General features: G+C 36.0%; 1 protein-coding gene across 1 annotated transcript in view; it reads right to left on the bottom strand.

Moving 5' to 3' along the window:
• Positions 1 to 18,651, bottom strand: part of NBEA (neurobeachin) — a 483,658-nt gene that overhangs the window by 38,328 nt on the left and 426,679 nt on the right. Inside the window, exon 45 of the mRNA XM_040991525.1 lies at positions 10,473 to 10,640. Within this exon, the coding sequence (XP_040847459.1) occupies positions 10,473 to 10,640 (168 nt within the window). The remainder of the gene's footprint in view (positions 1 to 10,472; positions 10,641 to 18,651) is intronic.

Genomic DNA, 18,651 nt, shown 5'->3' on the forward strand with positions numbered 1-18,651 from the left:
AAACCCAAATGCATTTTCTTCCACAGTATCCTTACCATTCCTATTCTTTTTAATAAACGAAATTTAGTATCTGAACGGCATCAAGTTTACAGTGTCATGACAAACAGTATGATGTACTAATAATGTAGACTCAAATGATCTATGTCATCCATTTTCTTTATTATGTATAAGCTTTTAATTGTTTTCCAGAAAAATCAGCACTTTGTAAAGTAGTACTGGTATATTATCCACAATGCAAAATATTGGATTATGTACAAACCTGTACTGAATTAGCCATTTTTAGCAAATTAAAAAAATAGTAAAGTGACTGCTTTTACATACAGTGAAAACTTTCAAAAAATTTCCGTAGTATTGTCTGTCTAATCATAAAGTTCTTATTTGCAATGCTTTTATGTTAATGCTTGAAAACAAATACTCTTATTGTTAATCAGAGAGCGCAAACCTGACACACATATAAATGTATGTGACTGATGTTATTTTTCTGTTTCCTTCTGCACTCTTTTAAATATGCACAAGTAGACAAAACAATGAAATTTTGAGAAGGCTGAAATGATAAAAGGAAAAGTTATCTAATGACAGGCTGTATTTTAAGTGATAAACTTTTGTTTCTGGTTTATTGTTGCAATAAAACAAGATCTATAAGGCATTACTTTTTAATGGTGAAAAGGAGCAAAATAAATCAAGCAAATAATATCTGTACTTTATTATTTCTTGGTTTATAAACATTAAGCTTTATAAAAAATTAAAAATGCTATTTTACATTCAACTGCTTCTAGTTTTTCATAGAAATGACAAATAGGAGAATAGATAATTTTCCTTTTAATAATCAACTTCACTAAGCTTAAATCTGTTTCAGTAAAATTATTAAAATCTTTAGGCAACTATTTGGCAACTCAAATAAGAAAGGATCATATTTGCTTTAATTAGTACATTATGTTAGATAACATCTGATTCATTCAATTATCTACCTTTATTCTTGATTTTTTTGGGGTAGGTCAACCTAAGCAGAATTAAGAGACTTGTCTTCCTCCTTATTTTTATCTTCCTTGGAATGAAGAATTATAACGATGATATATAATTGATTTAAATGAACTTGAAAAAGCATGTTCCTGTTCCTCTGGATAGAAAATGTTTTTAAAGCTAGTCAGTACCATAGGTGTCAAGATCACTCATTTTTTCCAGATAATATTTGCCTAAGCCAACCGAAGCAGGAAGAGTACATGCATTTATTGTAGCTCATAGTGGATGTCTTAACTTGGAGGCCTACATAAGTTTCTCAGCATAGAGAAACGGATAGCCCGGGTGGGAACTGATGGCGGAGTTGGACACTTTCCTTGACTCCATGAGACCAGCCTCTATGGATCACATCACCATACTCCTTCACTCTATACTTCCCCACTGGGCAAGATATTTCCTGTATGGCTTCTCCTTGCCAGGTCCCTTTCACAGTAAATGGGTGGCATTCCTCTCCCTAAAGTTACAGCTCCTGCAGGTGACCACTTTCCTTGTCAGGTTCTAGTAATGGATTCCTCTCCTTGTCCCCTACAGGGGCCTTCTCTTGGTCATCCACTCTACCACGCCCAGATCTTTTAAATAAGGCAATTTACTAAACCCTTCTCATGATCCTAGTTCAAAAGTGTCATAGTGGCAAAATACCCACAAAATGTACCACTGTGATCAATTTTAAGTATACTGTTCAGTAGTAGTGGTGTGCACATTCACATTGTACAAACTCCAGACTTCATTTACACAGCTAAACCACCACACCTATTAATAAAAGTTATCCCCTCCCTTCCCCTAGCTCCTGACAACCACCATTTGACTTTCTATCTTTATAAATTTGACCACTCATGGTATATCCCATTAGTGGAATCACAGTATTTGTCTTTTTGTGTCTGGCATATTTCAAATAGTATTGATGTCCTCAAGTTATGTCCTATCTCTTTGGCAGGGTGATGTGCTGAGGTCTTGACAGATACAAATAGGATTGATATTGAGGTCTAACAAATGAGAGAACTACACGGTTCCTATTTGCTTCATGTCTGAGTATCAATGACCAAAACAGTATGTTTAAGCAAGAGACATTTTCACTGAGGCTTTGAGAAATAAACATTACATTAAAGCTTTGTGGTAGAAGCATCAGAGTCCTTTTGCAATTTTGCTTACCGATCCTAAAGATGATAATGAAAATATTATTTTCTGGATGATTAGGAGATTGGACTGTTTAGAAGCAGGGATTTTAAAAGATGGGTCTTCAAAGGATTCTTCCATGTTCTTGGTTCTTTGCTCATTTTTGGGTTGATCCACAGTGTCTAAGGAGAAGACTCAACCTCCAAAAGCTTAACCACCCATGGGAGAAATCAAATGCTGCCAAAATCTGTATGGCTGAAATAAACTCTATGATAGCTGGTTCATAAGACAGAGGAGGAGGGGAGACACCGAGGGAGAGGTGGGGGTGCAAAGGGAGGAATGATAGAGAAATAGTGGTACAGATAATGACCTTTATCAGTCGATTTGGAGTGTCTAATCAAGGAAATCAAATAATGACATTAACAAAAGTGAAATTAATTTGCTTGGTATATGGATTAACATGGAGACAGAGACAGTATACAGACTGCAAAATCATAAAATATACTTTGGGTAAGTTAAAGTCACATTAAAATGTCATTGCATGTATTCAGAAGAAAAAAATATTATTGGATTTTGATATAAGTGGGAAACCAAAATTTAGATATACAATATTTAGTTTTAAATGGTTTTAATAGGCTCACAATCAAGATGTTTAAACTCTTTCAAAATGAATCCTAAACATCTAACTGATTTGCCTAGGTAGTTACATTGAGTAATATCTAGTTCAACAAATTGAAGCATGCAGTATGTTTTGAATAATTGTTAATTTATGCTGAGGTAACACTATGCTAATAGAAGATAAGGAAATCCCTTCCAGCTATTTCTATTATAAACTGCAGACTGCAATTTGCACTCCACTTCCCTTGAGTAATATAAGTCTCTAGACCCTTGTGAAAACATTTGCTGTTAATTTCTGAAAAATCAATAATTAGCATTTCTCAACACCACACAATAAAAATAACACAAGGACGAGAAAAAAAAACACATCTTACATAAATGGCATACATCTTGGACCAGTTGAATTATTTATGCTTTTCTAGTGAAGGATTGATGATCACAGACTACTAAAGGATTGCACTAATTATGAGAACAAAAGATACACCTAAATTAAAGATTTATTCACCAACCGAAGTCAAATGTGCTTGATATTTCCTTGATACTTATTTCTACTTGAAACTTCCTCACTTAACCTTCACAATAAGGCAAGTGAGAAACACATGACAAACATTTGAGCTTTATAGCTTTATTAATTTGGGGGATCATGTTTTCTCATGCTCCTAAAATGCCCCTTTAACTTCAAAGTGCTTCTAACATAGACCCACCATATAAATTTGGTTTATATATTTGCTGAACTTTTCAGAGCAGTAAAACTTTAATTTTTATAGGGGAAAACTTAATATAATTTTAGGAAATCTTAATCAGCCATTTTGTTGAGCACTTCTCGTGATCTCAGAGTAACTGCCGGGAGGAGAACCCTGCGCACCCCTACATGAAGACAAGGAGGGATGGGGCACTTTGAAAAGAACAGCAATGTGTAGTTTATTCAGGCAGATCTAGAAGCTGTGTTGATGTTTCTTGTCATATTACAGGAAAAAATGGGGGCCAGGGTTGTGGCACAACAGGTCAAGATGATGTTTGCAACACAGGCATCCCATATAAGGGCTGCTTGAGTTCTGGCTACTCCTCTTCTCACCTCGCTCCCTGATAATGAGCCAGGGAAAGCAGCAGCAGATGGCCCAAGAGCTGGGAATCCTTCTACCCTTTCACTCAGGTGGGAGACTCAGAGTTCTGAGCTCCTTGGCTTCAGCCTACTTCAGCTCTGGGTTGGTGCGGCCACTCGGAAGTAAACCAGGAGATGGAAATATTTTGTCTTTCTCTGTAATTCTGCTTTTCAACTAAATGAAAAATCGACAAAAGAGATTATGAAGAAAAGAGAGAGATGTCAATAATGGAGAAAGGAAAAGACAAGAGGCAATGAATTCACAGAAAGCATAATGACGTTTAGTGGCCTTCCAGCACTGCCACTGGTATAATTGAGCCATATTATCAGGATGAAATGTGTGTTACTTTTTCTCTAGTAAGTTGTATGAGTTCACTTTTTTTTTTTTAGGAATCCCAGTCTTGCAGCTGTTTTGGTTAAAGGCACATCTGTCTTGTTGGTTCTTGACAGGCTACCATGTCAGTTCTCTGTAGCAGCAAGGGATATAGTTCAGCAAGAAAGTGAAGTGCGAGCTGAAATGATCTAGTATATTTTGTGTGGGCATATTTTTTATCAGAACAGATCCAAAGGGATATTTTGCTTATTATCACTGTCATATCAAAGAAAGAGATAAAAAAAGAAAACACAAAACCAAGACAAGCTTGTAACAGGAAATGAAAACACTATATTTTAACTGCTGATAAAATTAAAATATATTTGCTATTTCCAGGATAAATGTATATAATCTATATAAAATAAATGCTGCACAGCCCACATGTCCAAAGAGCTTCTAGCAAATTGGCTCTTGATGCTAGGATTTTATGCATCTCTTACTGTCAAAGGAAATAAACAAACCAAGAATGATGTAATGCTTTGGATTCATGACACTGACTACCGGTATCACAAGCTCAGAGCCTGCCGCTTGTCAGCAGAATGTCTGATGTGAGTTTACAGCTATGGATGGAATGTTGACTTCATTCTTTTCTCTTCCTAGATAGGTCCAGATTTAACGTAGTGCCACAGTTATGCTAACTGTTTAGATAATACAAATGAAAAAGGAATGTCCCCCTCTAAAAATTTTAACAATACGTAAATAATAATAAAGACCAGAAATGCTAATTTTAACTTACACCAGGACAAAGAGTACCACAGGTGATAAGAAAGCTGCAATTAGGCTGATTTATAGAATTTTGGAGACATTGTTGGGAAATTTAACATATATAATTACTTGGTTTAATCAAACAATAATCAACACAAAAATGAAATAAAATAAAAAACACACAATTTTGTCTTTGGCTATCACTTAAAAAAGTAATTGATATCATATAAAATTAGTATCATATGGTAAAACAAATAACTAAAACAAGTTATTTTAAGACTATTTAATTATGCATATATGTACTTCTAAGGAGTAGGTATAATTTTGTCATTTTTAGGTGGAAAAACAAAGATAGGTTAAGTGACTAAGCTGTCACTGAAATATTAATTGTGGGCAATGATAAACCAATATTCTGATTTCCATTCCTTTATCAGTTCATTATATGCCTTATAATGTGTCATACAGTGAGGAGACAGGCTTGAGTAAGCATGTCTATAGTACAAGTGTGATACTTTTAAAAAATAATTTAAAATGAAATCTTTTTCACTTACATAGTAACAAATAAATTTTCCGTGGTTTTCTCTGCTAATCAACTACCATCGATGACATAATCTCATAGTACTCTGGAAGCACACACTGATAAAATTATGACTTTTTCTTAGGCAGAAACAAATGACCAATAAAATGGCTAATGCTTAAAAAAATGATCTTAACTTTCTTCCTCTAATTTTTGGAAAATTTATAATTGAAAATTTTAAGAAATTCAAAGGATAAACCAAAAAAATGGAAATACATATTTGGTTTTATATGATACTTTAAGAATCATTATGGAAGTAAGAATAATACTATTCTGAAAAAGTACATTTTAATATATAGGGCTGTATCTTTTTGCTTTTGTTTTTCTTTTCTTTCATTCTTAAAAAAACCATTTATTTATTTATTTACTTATTGCTTGAAAATCAGAGTTACAGAGGGACAGAGACACAGAGAGAGACCTTCCATCTTTCACTTCCCAAATGGCTGCAATGGCAGGAGCTGAGTCAATCTGACGTTTCCTCTGGGCTTCCCACGTGGGTACAGGGGGCCAAGGACTTGAGCCATTCTCCATGGTTTTCCAAAGAATGGAGCTGGATTGGAAGTGGAGCAATTGGGACACAAACCTGCCCCTACGGGTTGCCTGTATCACAGGCTTGGGGACTAGCCCAGAATGTTGCTATGCTGGCCTCAGAGTTATATGTTTCAATTCTTATGCTAAAGAAGCCTTGACTAAAGAATATAGAAACCTTACCTAAATCCTGAGTGTAACACAAACACATACATATACACACATACCTCTTGAAAAAATTACGTAACAGGAAAGTTAAGTTAGATTAATGGTAAAATGTAGTTTCCCAGTAATGTTGCATGGCATGGATGGTACATGCAGTTGGGTTCCTGCCAGTAATGTGAGCGACCAGGATTATGTTCAAGGCTCTTGGGTTTCTGCCTGACCCCGTTTCAGCTGTTGAGAATATCTGAGGAGTAAGCCAACAGATCTTTGTGCCTTTTAAATAAATAAAATTAGTTATTAAATTAGAAATCTAAAATAATACCCAGAGACTAGAAGTGATATAGTGTATTACACTATAGGGAATTACAGGGTTAGCTGGGCTTGGCATGCATATTCAAAAACAGTACAGGGGGTGGGGCTGTGAATCTAGAAGAAACGAGCTGGAAGCTCTGGAGTGGTGATAGGTACACAGGGGTTTATTACATCACTCTTTCTACTGTTTTAGGGAAGGAAAAGCTTCTCACATCACTCTAGCTCATCTTGGACACTAGACCTGTGTCTTCTTAAACTTCAGTGTTTCCAGCAAGCCACCTGGAGATCTTAGTGCACAATCTGACTTGGAGTTCTGGTGACTTGAGTGTCTGAGGTGATACTGTACTGGGCTATGAACCACATTTGAATAGCAAGGGGTTAGGATACTGTGATTATCATGGCACTCATGGTTTTCTATTTGCCATTTCCAGGTCTTAAAATGTAGTTCCTTGGGCATCACCTTAGTAGGTAAAAATACAAGACAAATCCATAATTTTTAGTCAATAAAAATGGGTAAGAGAGAAAATTCATTATTGTGCTTGAAAAGCACTGCTCAAAATCATTGAGTTCATCTTGGGAAAAAAAAAGTGTCTAGAAGATTATGATGTAAGTCAAGACTTGAGACAATTTAAATAATATCTACTATCCAACAGATCTGGTGTTTACGTATTACCAAGAGCTTTGTACCAGAACTGTGCTGTCATGTTTCTGCCCAGAGGCTGTCATGATAAAGTTTATTCTCAATTACTGCTTTACAAGTATAAAGTAAGTTAAGCTGTCATAATTTTCTCAGCCAGAGATCCTAACTTGTCAAAGAATGTCAATTTTTAATCTGACATGGAGAAGAAAATTATCTATTATTCTGACCTCTAATTTCTTGACATTTTAATGCCATAATTGCTGTGGTTACTGCTGCTTCATGACTTCACCTGTCATGAAAGAACGAATCAATAACCTTAAGCCATTTCTCAGACTTTAGCACTAACTGCAAAGCTCAAATTTATATGGATTGTAGAATAGTTTTTAACAAAGGGGTTATGTAGGGATATTCATGTCTTAACAATTTCTCTTTTTAAATCAGTATTTGAATACAGCACAAACGCATTTTCCTTTACCTATTTGGAGCTTAGTACAAGATAACTATACTTCTTTTGGTTTTATCTATGACACAATCTGTATTTTAAAAATAAGAAGATGAACACTGCTGAATGAAGGAAAGATGCTCTGTTCAATAAAAGTTACTGTTTCAAATTCTGATTTTTTTCAAAAGACTGTGTTTAACAATTAACATGGGAATACCCTCCCTCGGTCTACAGACAGCAGTGCAGATCTCCAGAAATTCAACACTGAGGCTTCAAAAAAGGTATTTTGCCATAAGAGGTTCTAAAGGAATTCATATATAGGTAAGAGGGCACAAATGAACATCAAACAATGGGGATACTTTCTTCCACATATCTCCCGGCACTTTCTTGTGAAAGTAGACAGTTTTTATAGAAAACATGTTAACGATTTATGGAGAGTGCAATAGAGGTAGTGTGTGATTAAGTAACTTGGCTACATTTAGTGAATTCACAAGCTGGGTTTCTCATGAGTAGGAGGGTACCACTCTTCGAGACCTTAAATTTTAGTGCACATTTAAAAAATTGAAATATCTTAGGTTTTAACTGGCTAATTGGCATTAGCATTAATGGGAGTACAGCAGAGGGATAATGATGGGTAGCAGGATGAGAGAAATTCTTTGTTTTTTTTTTTTTAAGATTTTATTTTTACAGAGAAGAGGAGAGACAGAGAGGAAGATCTTCTGTCTGCTGATTTACTCCCCAATCAGCCACAATGGCCAGAGCTAAACTGACCTGAAGCCAGGAGCCCAAAGCCTCTTCTGGGTCTCCCAAGTGGGTGCAGAGTCCCAAGGCTTTGGGCCATCATCTACTGCTCTCCCAGGCCACAAGCAGGGAGCTGGATGGGAAGCAGAGCTGCCAGGACTAGAACCAGCACCCATATTGTATCCTAGTGCATGCAAAGTGAGGACTTTAGCTGCTAGGCTACTGCGCAGGCCCAGAAATTAACTTCTATTCCTTGAATTTAAATACTGTCCATACACACTAAGTGGTTCCCCAGTGATCTCAAGGAGATGAGTCTGTAAGCAATCTTGTGTTGACACAGGTCAACTGGGTCAGTGCACATATGACTTCTGGAGTATGCTTGAGTCAATGCTGGCAAGAGGAGAGAAGGCTGGTATTTCAGGTGCGTATCCTTTTGCATTTTGTGTTCTAAGAAATGACACAGAGGTTGTGGGTTCAGCAAGGGAGGACCAAGGCGTGTGGGGTACAGCATACGTATCACATGATAGCTCTGCGAATCTCTAATCAGACTTTAGTATCTGTCACCTACTTGCTCAGAAAGAACCTGCTGGAAGGAGATGGAGTCCTGATCCGAGCTGATCTAACACTAGGCAGTCTGCATTGCCATGAACTCACAAGGATCTGAGGTATAATGAGTGTTTAGACCACTACATAACAAGTAAACAGGTGCTTGAACTGCCTCCACTCAACAACGAAAATTTACATTGTACATTTTAAAATTGTGCACTTTTAAAATTGTTTCATTATGTACAAGGTGTACCGTATGTTTTAATTGATCCTAAAGGATTGATATGAAGCTTTCTTTAATGAAGTACATAGGAACAAAAAAGTCTGTAACATTTAAAACCCCAAAAACCAATTTGAAAATGGGCTTTCAAAGGTATTAGATGTAAAATCAGAACACTATCAGTAAGGAGTTTATCAAATAAGCATGTTGTAATCTAAGGTATGTAGTTATGAGAACAACTTTAGACTTATCAAAATAAACAACCTGATTACACTTTGTACACGCTGGAGCTATTTGGGCGAGCGATGGTTGAGAAAATCCCTTATTTCACCAGCCAATTTCATAACGAGCGTGTCTCTCAATCATTCATTCTCTGTTGATCTTTTTCTCTTGGCTTCAGGCAATAATTCCATTTCCTCATGCATACAATATGGCATAATATTGCCCCTAATAACATGCTTGCAATGTGTAGTCTAACTATTTGGCCCTGAGGGTTCAGTGATCAATGATTATGAGACATTTCTCCTCCCTTTCCTTCCCTCTTCTCTGCTTGCAGTCATGCAAATGGAGTCATTTTCGTTTTCTAAGAGGTATGTAAGAAATAGCTTTATGAATGCAAATGTTTTAGTAGAGCTTCATTTCCCAAATCTGCAAGTTTTCTGCCTGTAAAACTAAAACTAAAGATCATCCTGCTGCCTGGAAACAGACATGACGACTTTCCTGCAGAGAGCAGACGGAAGGTATCTGGTATAGGGAGCTGGGGACATAACTTCCTCGCAGCAACATTCACTCTGCAGTAGCTTTTGCAGCTTCACTCTTCTGATCTACCTCAAATCATTTTGTGCATGTAGAAATGATTTAAATAATATTTTACACAAGTATTTTCATTGAAAGTATGAGCATACCATTATGTATATTTACACACATATATGTAATTCTTGGCTGTTATAAACACTTCCTATGTTGAGAACATGTGTGAATAAAATATTATGAAATCATTAACACACTTTGTGAGAATTCTGTCTAGAAGACTGTATTTTTATTTGTTTAAGAAAATTCCACACCAGTAGGTGATTTTATTGTGACCTACTCACACTTGGACACTCAACCTAACTAAGCATTTTAATATAAACTCTGAAGTACAACAGATAAAATAGGGATATACAAATCACTAAAAAGTCTACAATTTCATAAAGGAATGACATGCTGGTCCATTACTTGTTTCTGACATCTCTTTCTTCCACATCTGTCAAGAATCTGAAATCTATGTTTTATAAGAAAAGTTACATTGAGAGAAAATTCATGCAGGAAGAGTTAAAAAGATTTGCCTTTCAGAGATGTCATTTTGGAATGATGTGGGCCTTTGCACTTACCTCCCTGAGCACAGGGTCGGTGATGCTATCCAGGTTCACAGAGCCTTCATAGGTCAGGTAGTGGAAAACGTTGAGAGCACGCACTGCTTCTGGTCCTCGCTGTTTGTAGCCAAAGATAAGATCGATCCACTGGTGCAATTGGCAAGAAACAAACTCACTTTCCAGGGCCTGAAATAGGTCAGACAAGAAGTGAGAGACAACCCCAACTTAGCAGATTCACTTTGAAACATTCTGTATAAACAAGGAGCATACACTTTTTAAATTCCTCTGTTTGATCTGAAAATATTAGGTTTTCTTCTCCCAGAAATGGTCAAATACTACTTCTAATAAATCTAGATGAAAATGATCTCTAAGCAGCTTAACATTCTCTTGGCTCCGTTACATATACAATACAAATTTCACTACCACATACAATTCTTGCAAAAACACTCTGATCTAAAAGAAAAATAAATTGAAACACTTGCTTTAATAACACTTTACAACAATTTCATTTTCAATTTTAAATATTAGTTTGAGGTTAAACAATTTTGTGAAAAACTTCGGTGCACACTTATTTTCTTCAACTAAAGTTCCCCAGCATACCTCTAAGAGAATCGGAAAGAAATGCCTTCCTTCTGCAAGAAATTAACGCAGTTATCACATGGTTTGGGTTCACTCGACATTTTGGGTGTTGGCTAGTTAGTGCCAAACTGAAAATCAATGATCATGTTAAGTTTGCATAAAGAGCCTGAATAAAAGGCATTTAAAAAAATATCCTAAGGTGTGTCAGGTGCTTCCTGGAAGAATCCTGAGAGTAAGCTAGGGAATTCTGTTCCAGATCAGGATAGGAAAGGAGTGGTGAAAGTGTGTTAGTATGCCTCTCACTCTGCTGCATTAATTTATCATCTATTTCCTTCCCATTTAAAGAGGACACTGATTTCAGCAGCATGAACAAAACATTGTACATCTAGCTTCTTAAATTTCAGCCTTGCAATAATTATATAAAACAATTTTCAAAATTAAGCTGTCACTGACAAGTGAATGAAGTAATTTTCTGGCTGAATGGCCCTGATTTCCAAGGTGTTGAAATCAATTTGGATTTCACTTAATTGATAATTGATTTCCAAATTAACTCTCTCCAAATTGCATTTCATTGTTAAAGTACATAAAATATTCTGAGTAATATTTTACAACTTCCTAGTGATTACATTTAACTTGTAATTTATTCTCTTTGACCTTTTTCCTGAATTAGTTCTTTTAAAGTTTTTAGCTTCTAGTGTATTTACATTAATCATTGTGGATGTTTCTCACTCAGAAATAAAACCAAGCAAGAGTATTTATGCTAACACCACATAGTCTTAAAAAGAAAGTTCAGTCTAGAACACAAAAAATGAGTCAAAAAATACAATGGAGAAAATTCCGATTACAACTCTATATTGGTCTACTCAATTTACATAAATGATCCTGTCAAATTACATAAGTTGAACTTAGTCAATTCAAAGTCAGTAATATTTTTCAGTGCCTAGTGCAATAAATGAAAAAATTAAAAAAGGAGATTTCTTATCGAGTAGCTATAACTGAAACCTATCTAAGCGAATTCAAAATAATTGTGATATCAGATATATTGTTTTAAAGGAATACCATACTAATATGATTGGGAGGGTAGCAATTATTTGAAGCAAATCTGTGGATTTTACAAAAGAAAGGACTTAGAAAACTACCTACTATTCTGGTGTAGAGTAAAATCATTATTGGATAAATCATGCAATCATGTGGTAATATAGGAAATAACTTTCCACTAACTTGAGTTTGCAAAATATATTGATTTTCTTTTACCTCTACCATCTATCTATGTGTATTTCCCTTCTCTATCACATGTAACGAGCTACTGAGTTTACTGTTGGCTTTTGGCTTGCATGGACTCTTATGAAAGTGTGATACAGTCTCTCTGTGTTTGTAGTTTTGAGTATAACTACCATCTCGGGTTACAGACTTCATCATGTTCCGCACCGTCTTCCCCGGGCACTGCTTTTATCAGCTACCTAGGACGCTGTATGTGCAGCTAGGCCATTGCTTCCCACGGCCTCACAACTTCCCTCACCTGTAACTTCGCATATGATAAGATTGTGACACGTGACTTTTTGGGTTTTTGTAAGAATGTCTTTGACTTCTTTAGTGAATTACGGGCGGTGCGACACCACACTGGGTATAGCCACTGTGATTCTGGGGCATTGGTGGCCAGCTGCTCACACAGTGACTTTCTCAGCTCCCCTTTTGCATGAAGGTTTCTACATATCCACATACCCACTACTATTATCTAGGCTTCTAATGGGTCAGTGTAATAGATACGAAATAATCATGCAATTTTACTTTTTAATTTTAATTAATTACTGGTTAGTAATTAATTTGGCATCATTTTCTTAAAAAGAGAATATTGATTGATAAAGCAGAACGACACAGAGAGATGAATAAAGACCTGTTTTCCATCTACTAGTTCACTTCCTAAATGTCAGCAACAGCTGAGCTGGGACAATGTCAGGAATCAAAACTCATTCTGAGTCTCCTCTGGGAGTGACAAAAACCCCAGGCACTTAGGATATAACCTGGTACCTTCCAGGCACATTAGCAGGAAGCTGAATCAGATCGGTGGGAGGACAATCAGGCAATTTCACACGCCTTGTGGGCATCCCAAGTAGCAGTTTAACCTACCATGCCACAACACCTGCCACAAAATTGGACATTTTGAAATATTCCTGTGTGTTTTGGTTTGATTTGTAAATTTCCTATTTGTATCTTTAATTCACTTTTTAATGAAGGTTGCTATCACTACATTGTTGGTTTGAAAGAGTTCTTTGTATATTTTAGCTAACAGTTCTTTGCTAGTTTAGACACTGCAAATACATTTCCCAGAGGTGGCGTATCTATTATACATATCCACTTTTTTGTGTGTGAATAGTCAGATAATTTTGAAATGACCAAATAATTTACAAATTTATGCTCTTGGGTTTTGTTTTGAAGATTAAAGATAAATTTTCACAACTGATAAATTTTCTTTGTATTTATAGTTACAATATCATATTTTGTTATAATTCATTTAAAATTTATTTTCTTTCATCCATAGCATCATTTTATGTCTATATTAATGTTTTATTTATGTAGTGATGATAGTTTATTTTGAAGTTTTGTATTTATAATTACTCCTGAGATTGTTGCTGTTTCTTTTCTTTTTCCTCCCTTGAGCTACTTTTGAAAATGCTGTCCTTCTAGCCTCATAAAGTGAATTGAACAGCTTTAGATATGTTCTGAAAACAACTTGCATAAGAAATAAATTCATTATGCTTTGAAATTTTGTAAAATTCTGTTAAATAACATGGCCCTTTAATTTTTGTTGAGATTATGGGAAGGCTTTATCATTTAAAACATTTTCTTAAAGGCTATAAATCATAATTTTGGGAATTTAGGTTTTTGTCAATATTGATCCATTTCACTTAAGTTTTAAAACTTATTAGTTCTAAACAATATAATTAAGTTTCAAATTTTTGTTATGTTTATAGCTATTTATTTTTTATATTGTATATAGTAACATGGTAAATGAATTGATAATTAAATCTAGTTATATTTTATTTAATTTTATTGGTTATGAAATCAAATGACAAGCATATGATGAAACACAAGGTTAAACAGATAAAACTCAATAGACTTCTTGTCTTGCTAGTCACTTTGTAGAAAAAAGTAAATCCAGTTAATTACATTTAAAGGCTAAATCTAGTTCAAAATCACATCTATATCTAAGAATTGAATATCAATTCAATAATATGAATATAATTATATTCAATTATATATGAATATCTAACTCATAAATGTAACATCTTAAAAAGCTGAAGACTGACATGAAGAGCCTTCATTGTACCATGAACACTATTAATTTGTTATTAAATCCATAGTATCTGCTTATATAGTCTTCTCAAAAGTGTGTTTCCACGAACAAAGACACTTTGGATTTTGAAACAAAATTTAAGTACAATAATTTCAATTGAAAATACAAAGAAATATTTGATTACTAAGCTATTAGTGTTATAATGGTCTTAATAGTTTTCCTTACTAGCTACTTGCATATCTGAAGGCAGAAGCAATTGCTTTAAGCCTAGATAAACCAATTGCCAATCCATAACTCTACCCTAGGGATCTGGGAGGAAGGAATTATAAAGAGTACTATTTTAACCAGAAAGGATATCTCTTAGATGGATAACATTTACTTAATTCTAATTTCCATTTTGTTCTATGAGTACTAGATGGTAGACAACTCTCTCTTTGATAGGTTTTGCAATAAAGCTTTTCTGAAACTTAGAATAAAAGATACCAGACTACTGAAATTAAGTTTTGAAAAAAAAAATTTACTCCTCCTGATTTTTAATCTCTTTCTCCAGACTGCAGCAAAAACCTTTCCCCATTCAATGCTCTTGTAACTTCATTTTTTTGTTCTGTTCTGTTTTGCTTTTGTTTTGTTTTGTTTTCTCATCACTTCAAAAATCTGCTTTTGGTACTAAAAATTCTCTAAACAGACTTGCTAATTTTCAAGCAAACAGTCTGAAAATCATATTGACACTTCATTAGTGCCCATGTGAGCCTATCTTCGAGGTTACACTGAACTTGTAGCAATTATCCACTGACAGTTTATAATATTTTAAGTGATGACAACATAGTTATTTTAAGTGTTCATCTTGTAGGGGCTTAGATTACCCCATTATTGATTGTTCACTAGCTGTATCATGGAGAAGACCACTTCCCAGCCTTTACCTCTCCCATATAGCAATTTTTTCCAACTTCCTTCTCTAATGCAGTCCGTCCTGCATTCTACTGCTAAAACAGGTTTTAGAGCCAACACACCCACATTGTCTTCTTCTATCCTAGGCTCTTCCTGACTCAATCCATTCAGCGCAGGCTCTCCCCGGCTCAGACCTACCTTGACCCTACCTCCCCCATGATTTCTCATGACCTCCTGGTACACATCCTCAGTCCAGGTAGAACATTCCTTACTTAACAACTAGTATTTGTTTCTTGAGTTCCCCTGCTCCATGTCCTTCTTTTTTCCCTCATAAATTTCTGTAACACTTTTCATCATTTTCCCTTCTTTTAGTTCGTGTGGTAAAATAATACCTACAAATTTACTTGTGAAATTAGTTTACATACAAATAACAAAATGATGTACAAAATAACAGAATTATTATCGATTAAGCATTCTATTGTTGTACAAGTATAATTCTATATTCTTCATTCAAGTGTAAGGAATTTCAAGGTAGACTGTAAAATGTTGTTTTTTAAATTTCCCATCACTTTAAATATATATATAGATCATATAATATATAAATATGTATATATACAATACATATATACATATACGTGTGTGTGTGTTTAGTTGAGAGGGAGGAAGATAGAAAGAGAAACAGCCCATTCACTAGTTCACTCTCCAAAAGGCCAGTAACTGCTGGGTCAGGACCAGGCTGAAGCCAGAACCTGAGAACTCAGTCCAAATCTCTGACATGGATAACAGAGAACCAATCACTTGGAACATCACCCACCACCTCTCATGGTCCACACCAGCAGGAATGCTGAATCAGGCAGAGCCAGGAACTGAACCCAAGCACTGTGACATGCATACAGATGTACCAACTGGTATCTTAACCACCAGGCCAAACACCTGCCACCAGGAACATTTCTCATCACTCATAACCTATCATTTAATACATATTTAAGAACTATTTAGAAATTGATTAATTACAGCAGTGAGAAAGATGTGATGGTCAAAAGAGGAAAGAATGGTAGAAATTTCATAAGGTGAGGGTGGGACTAAGAAAAAGGCTCACTCATTCATTCATTTAACAAATACTGTTATGTACTGGACACTGTTCTGGATCACAGGACTATGGCTGTGGGCCAACACAACCAAAATCCTGAGTAGAGAGTTTACAGTGCAGTGATAGAATGACAGGACTCAAGATAATAAGTAAGATTTGGACATGTTGGGAGATGACAGATGCAAAGAAAGAGATAAAAGCAGGACAAGAGCTTAAGGAGGATGTTGGCTGGGGAGAGGACTGCTAATTTAGACATGCCCAGAAAGGCTTCCTTGGGTTTGTGACAAAGACTGCAATGAGGACATGAAGCTTAAGGACATCCCAGGGAAGAGGATTTCAGAGGGACTAGGTATCCAATTACAGAACATCTATTATGTGCCATGCAGCATTCTAAGCCTCAGCGTACTGTGATAAACAAGACAAAACCTCTGTTCTCTGGGAGACAGAACATAGAACATAAATGCAACTGTCCGGCAGATCTGTCTTTGCTATTCTAGCCATCACTACTTTGCATATCCACCCGCTCCTATGATAGGCGCATCTGAGAAAAACAACCATTGATTAGATGTAGCAGATGAAAATTACAATAAGCTCTAACTTTGATACAGACCCAGAGTGGACTGTATTACTATCTTCATTGTTTCTTTCCATCCAAGCCTGCATCATCTCCACCTTTATCGTTAACATATCAGTCATTCACTCTAAATATACCAGTGATCCTTAAAAAACATAAGGCAGATAGCATCACTTTTCTGCTCAAAACACTGGCATGACTTTCCATGCCAGTAAAAAGGCAGGGTAAAAAGGCAGTATGTTCAAGATGGCCTCTAAAGCCCTGGGTGCTGGGGCCTGTAGCTGCTCCGTGCTTTTGCCCTACCAGGTACCCTCCTGCTCATTCCACTCTAACCCACTGGCTTTCTCGCCCTGGACTTCGCACCATTGGGCCTTTACTCCAGGTGCTTCTTCCATGTGCAATGTTCTCCAAGACAATCACTTTGCTCTTTGCTTCCTTTATGCCTTAGTGTAAATCTCATTGTCACAGGGAGGCGATCTTGTCCACCCTCCTCCATGCTTCTGACCCCCTTATCTTGCACTACTTCTTTTTCTTTTCCCCATTATGAACTTAATTTATTCTCTTTTCATTGATTACATTGCATCATGTGACACAGTTTCATAGGCTCTGGGATTCCCCCCACACCTCCCCAAACCCTCCCCTCATGGTAGATTCCTCCACCTTGCTGCAGTTTTACAGTTCAAATTCAGTCAAGATTTTTTCATTGCAAGGATGTACCAAGCATAGAGTCCAGCATCTTATGGTCCAGATAAATTCAACGGTTTCTTGGGGAGACCATCTCTGGTCTGAACGTAGAGCCGGCAGAGTATCATCCCGATCAATTAAAAACCCCAACATAACATCTGCAACAATTTACAACATTATGGAATTAACTGACATGGTATTGAGTAACCAATGTTAAAAAATGCAAGTTCTTATCATCATAGCAATGATTATCTTATAACATAGTACTTATTTTTCTTATTACTTTACTGCCTATTGTCTGTCTTTGACAGAGGGTAAGCTCTGTAAGATGGGGATGTCTGTTCGCTGGGGTATGCCAAACATGACAAACAGCACACTGAGAACTCCACAGTCACCTGTTGGATGCACATTATCAGTGCACAAGAGGTTGTAAGTTTACTTGTGTGGGCTGTTAACTGGAATGATGTTGCTGAAGGCCACTCACTACGTGGCTCCATTTTGCCAGAGCCCGGAACAGAAAAAAGTACAGGATAAACGCTTAATGATATTAGAATAGATTGAAGAATTTCTATAGAGTAGAATCTACATTTGAACTTTTGTATTTACATAATGCCTTGTATATACCTGGGTCTCAAAGATGTCTGTTTCTCTCTGTAACTCTGGTTTTCAAAGAAATCAATTACTTTTAGAGCTAATAAGCAAACATGCAAGAAACTTCTAAGGGCTGGCCTTAGAAACCATCACCTATGAAATCTTATCTATCTCCTTGCTAATGGCCTATAAAAGCAGTGAGTGATGGCTTGAATGCTTGGGCTCCTGGCACCCAGATGGGAGACCTGGAGGAGACTTCTGGTTTCAGTCTGGCCCAGGCTTGGCTGTTGTGTGAACTAGGGAGTGAATCAGTGGATAGAAAGTTCTCTCTCTCTCGCTCGCTGCAATTCTGATTGTCAAACAGTTAAATCTTTTTTAAAAAAAGTTACGAGATGAACAATCACCAAATAAGGAAGACATCATAAAGGTGAATTATTGCAAGTATTACAACAGGTGGCAAAGCAGACACTCAAACATCTCATTACTTTATTTTTTT

Source organism: Ochotona curzoniae, unplaced genomic scaffold, assembly GCF_017591425.1.
Source record: "Ochotona curzoniae isolate NIBS_2020 unplaced genomic scaffold, NIBS_Ocur_1.0 contig_64, whole genome shotgun sequence".
Taxonomy (NCBI): domain Eukaryota; kingdom Metazoa; phylum Chordata; class Mammalia; order Lagomorpha; family Ochotonidae; genus Ochotona; species Ochotona curzoniae.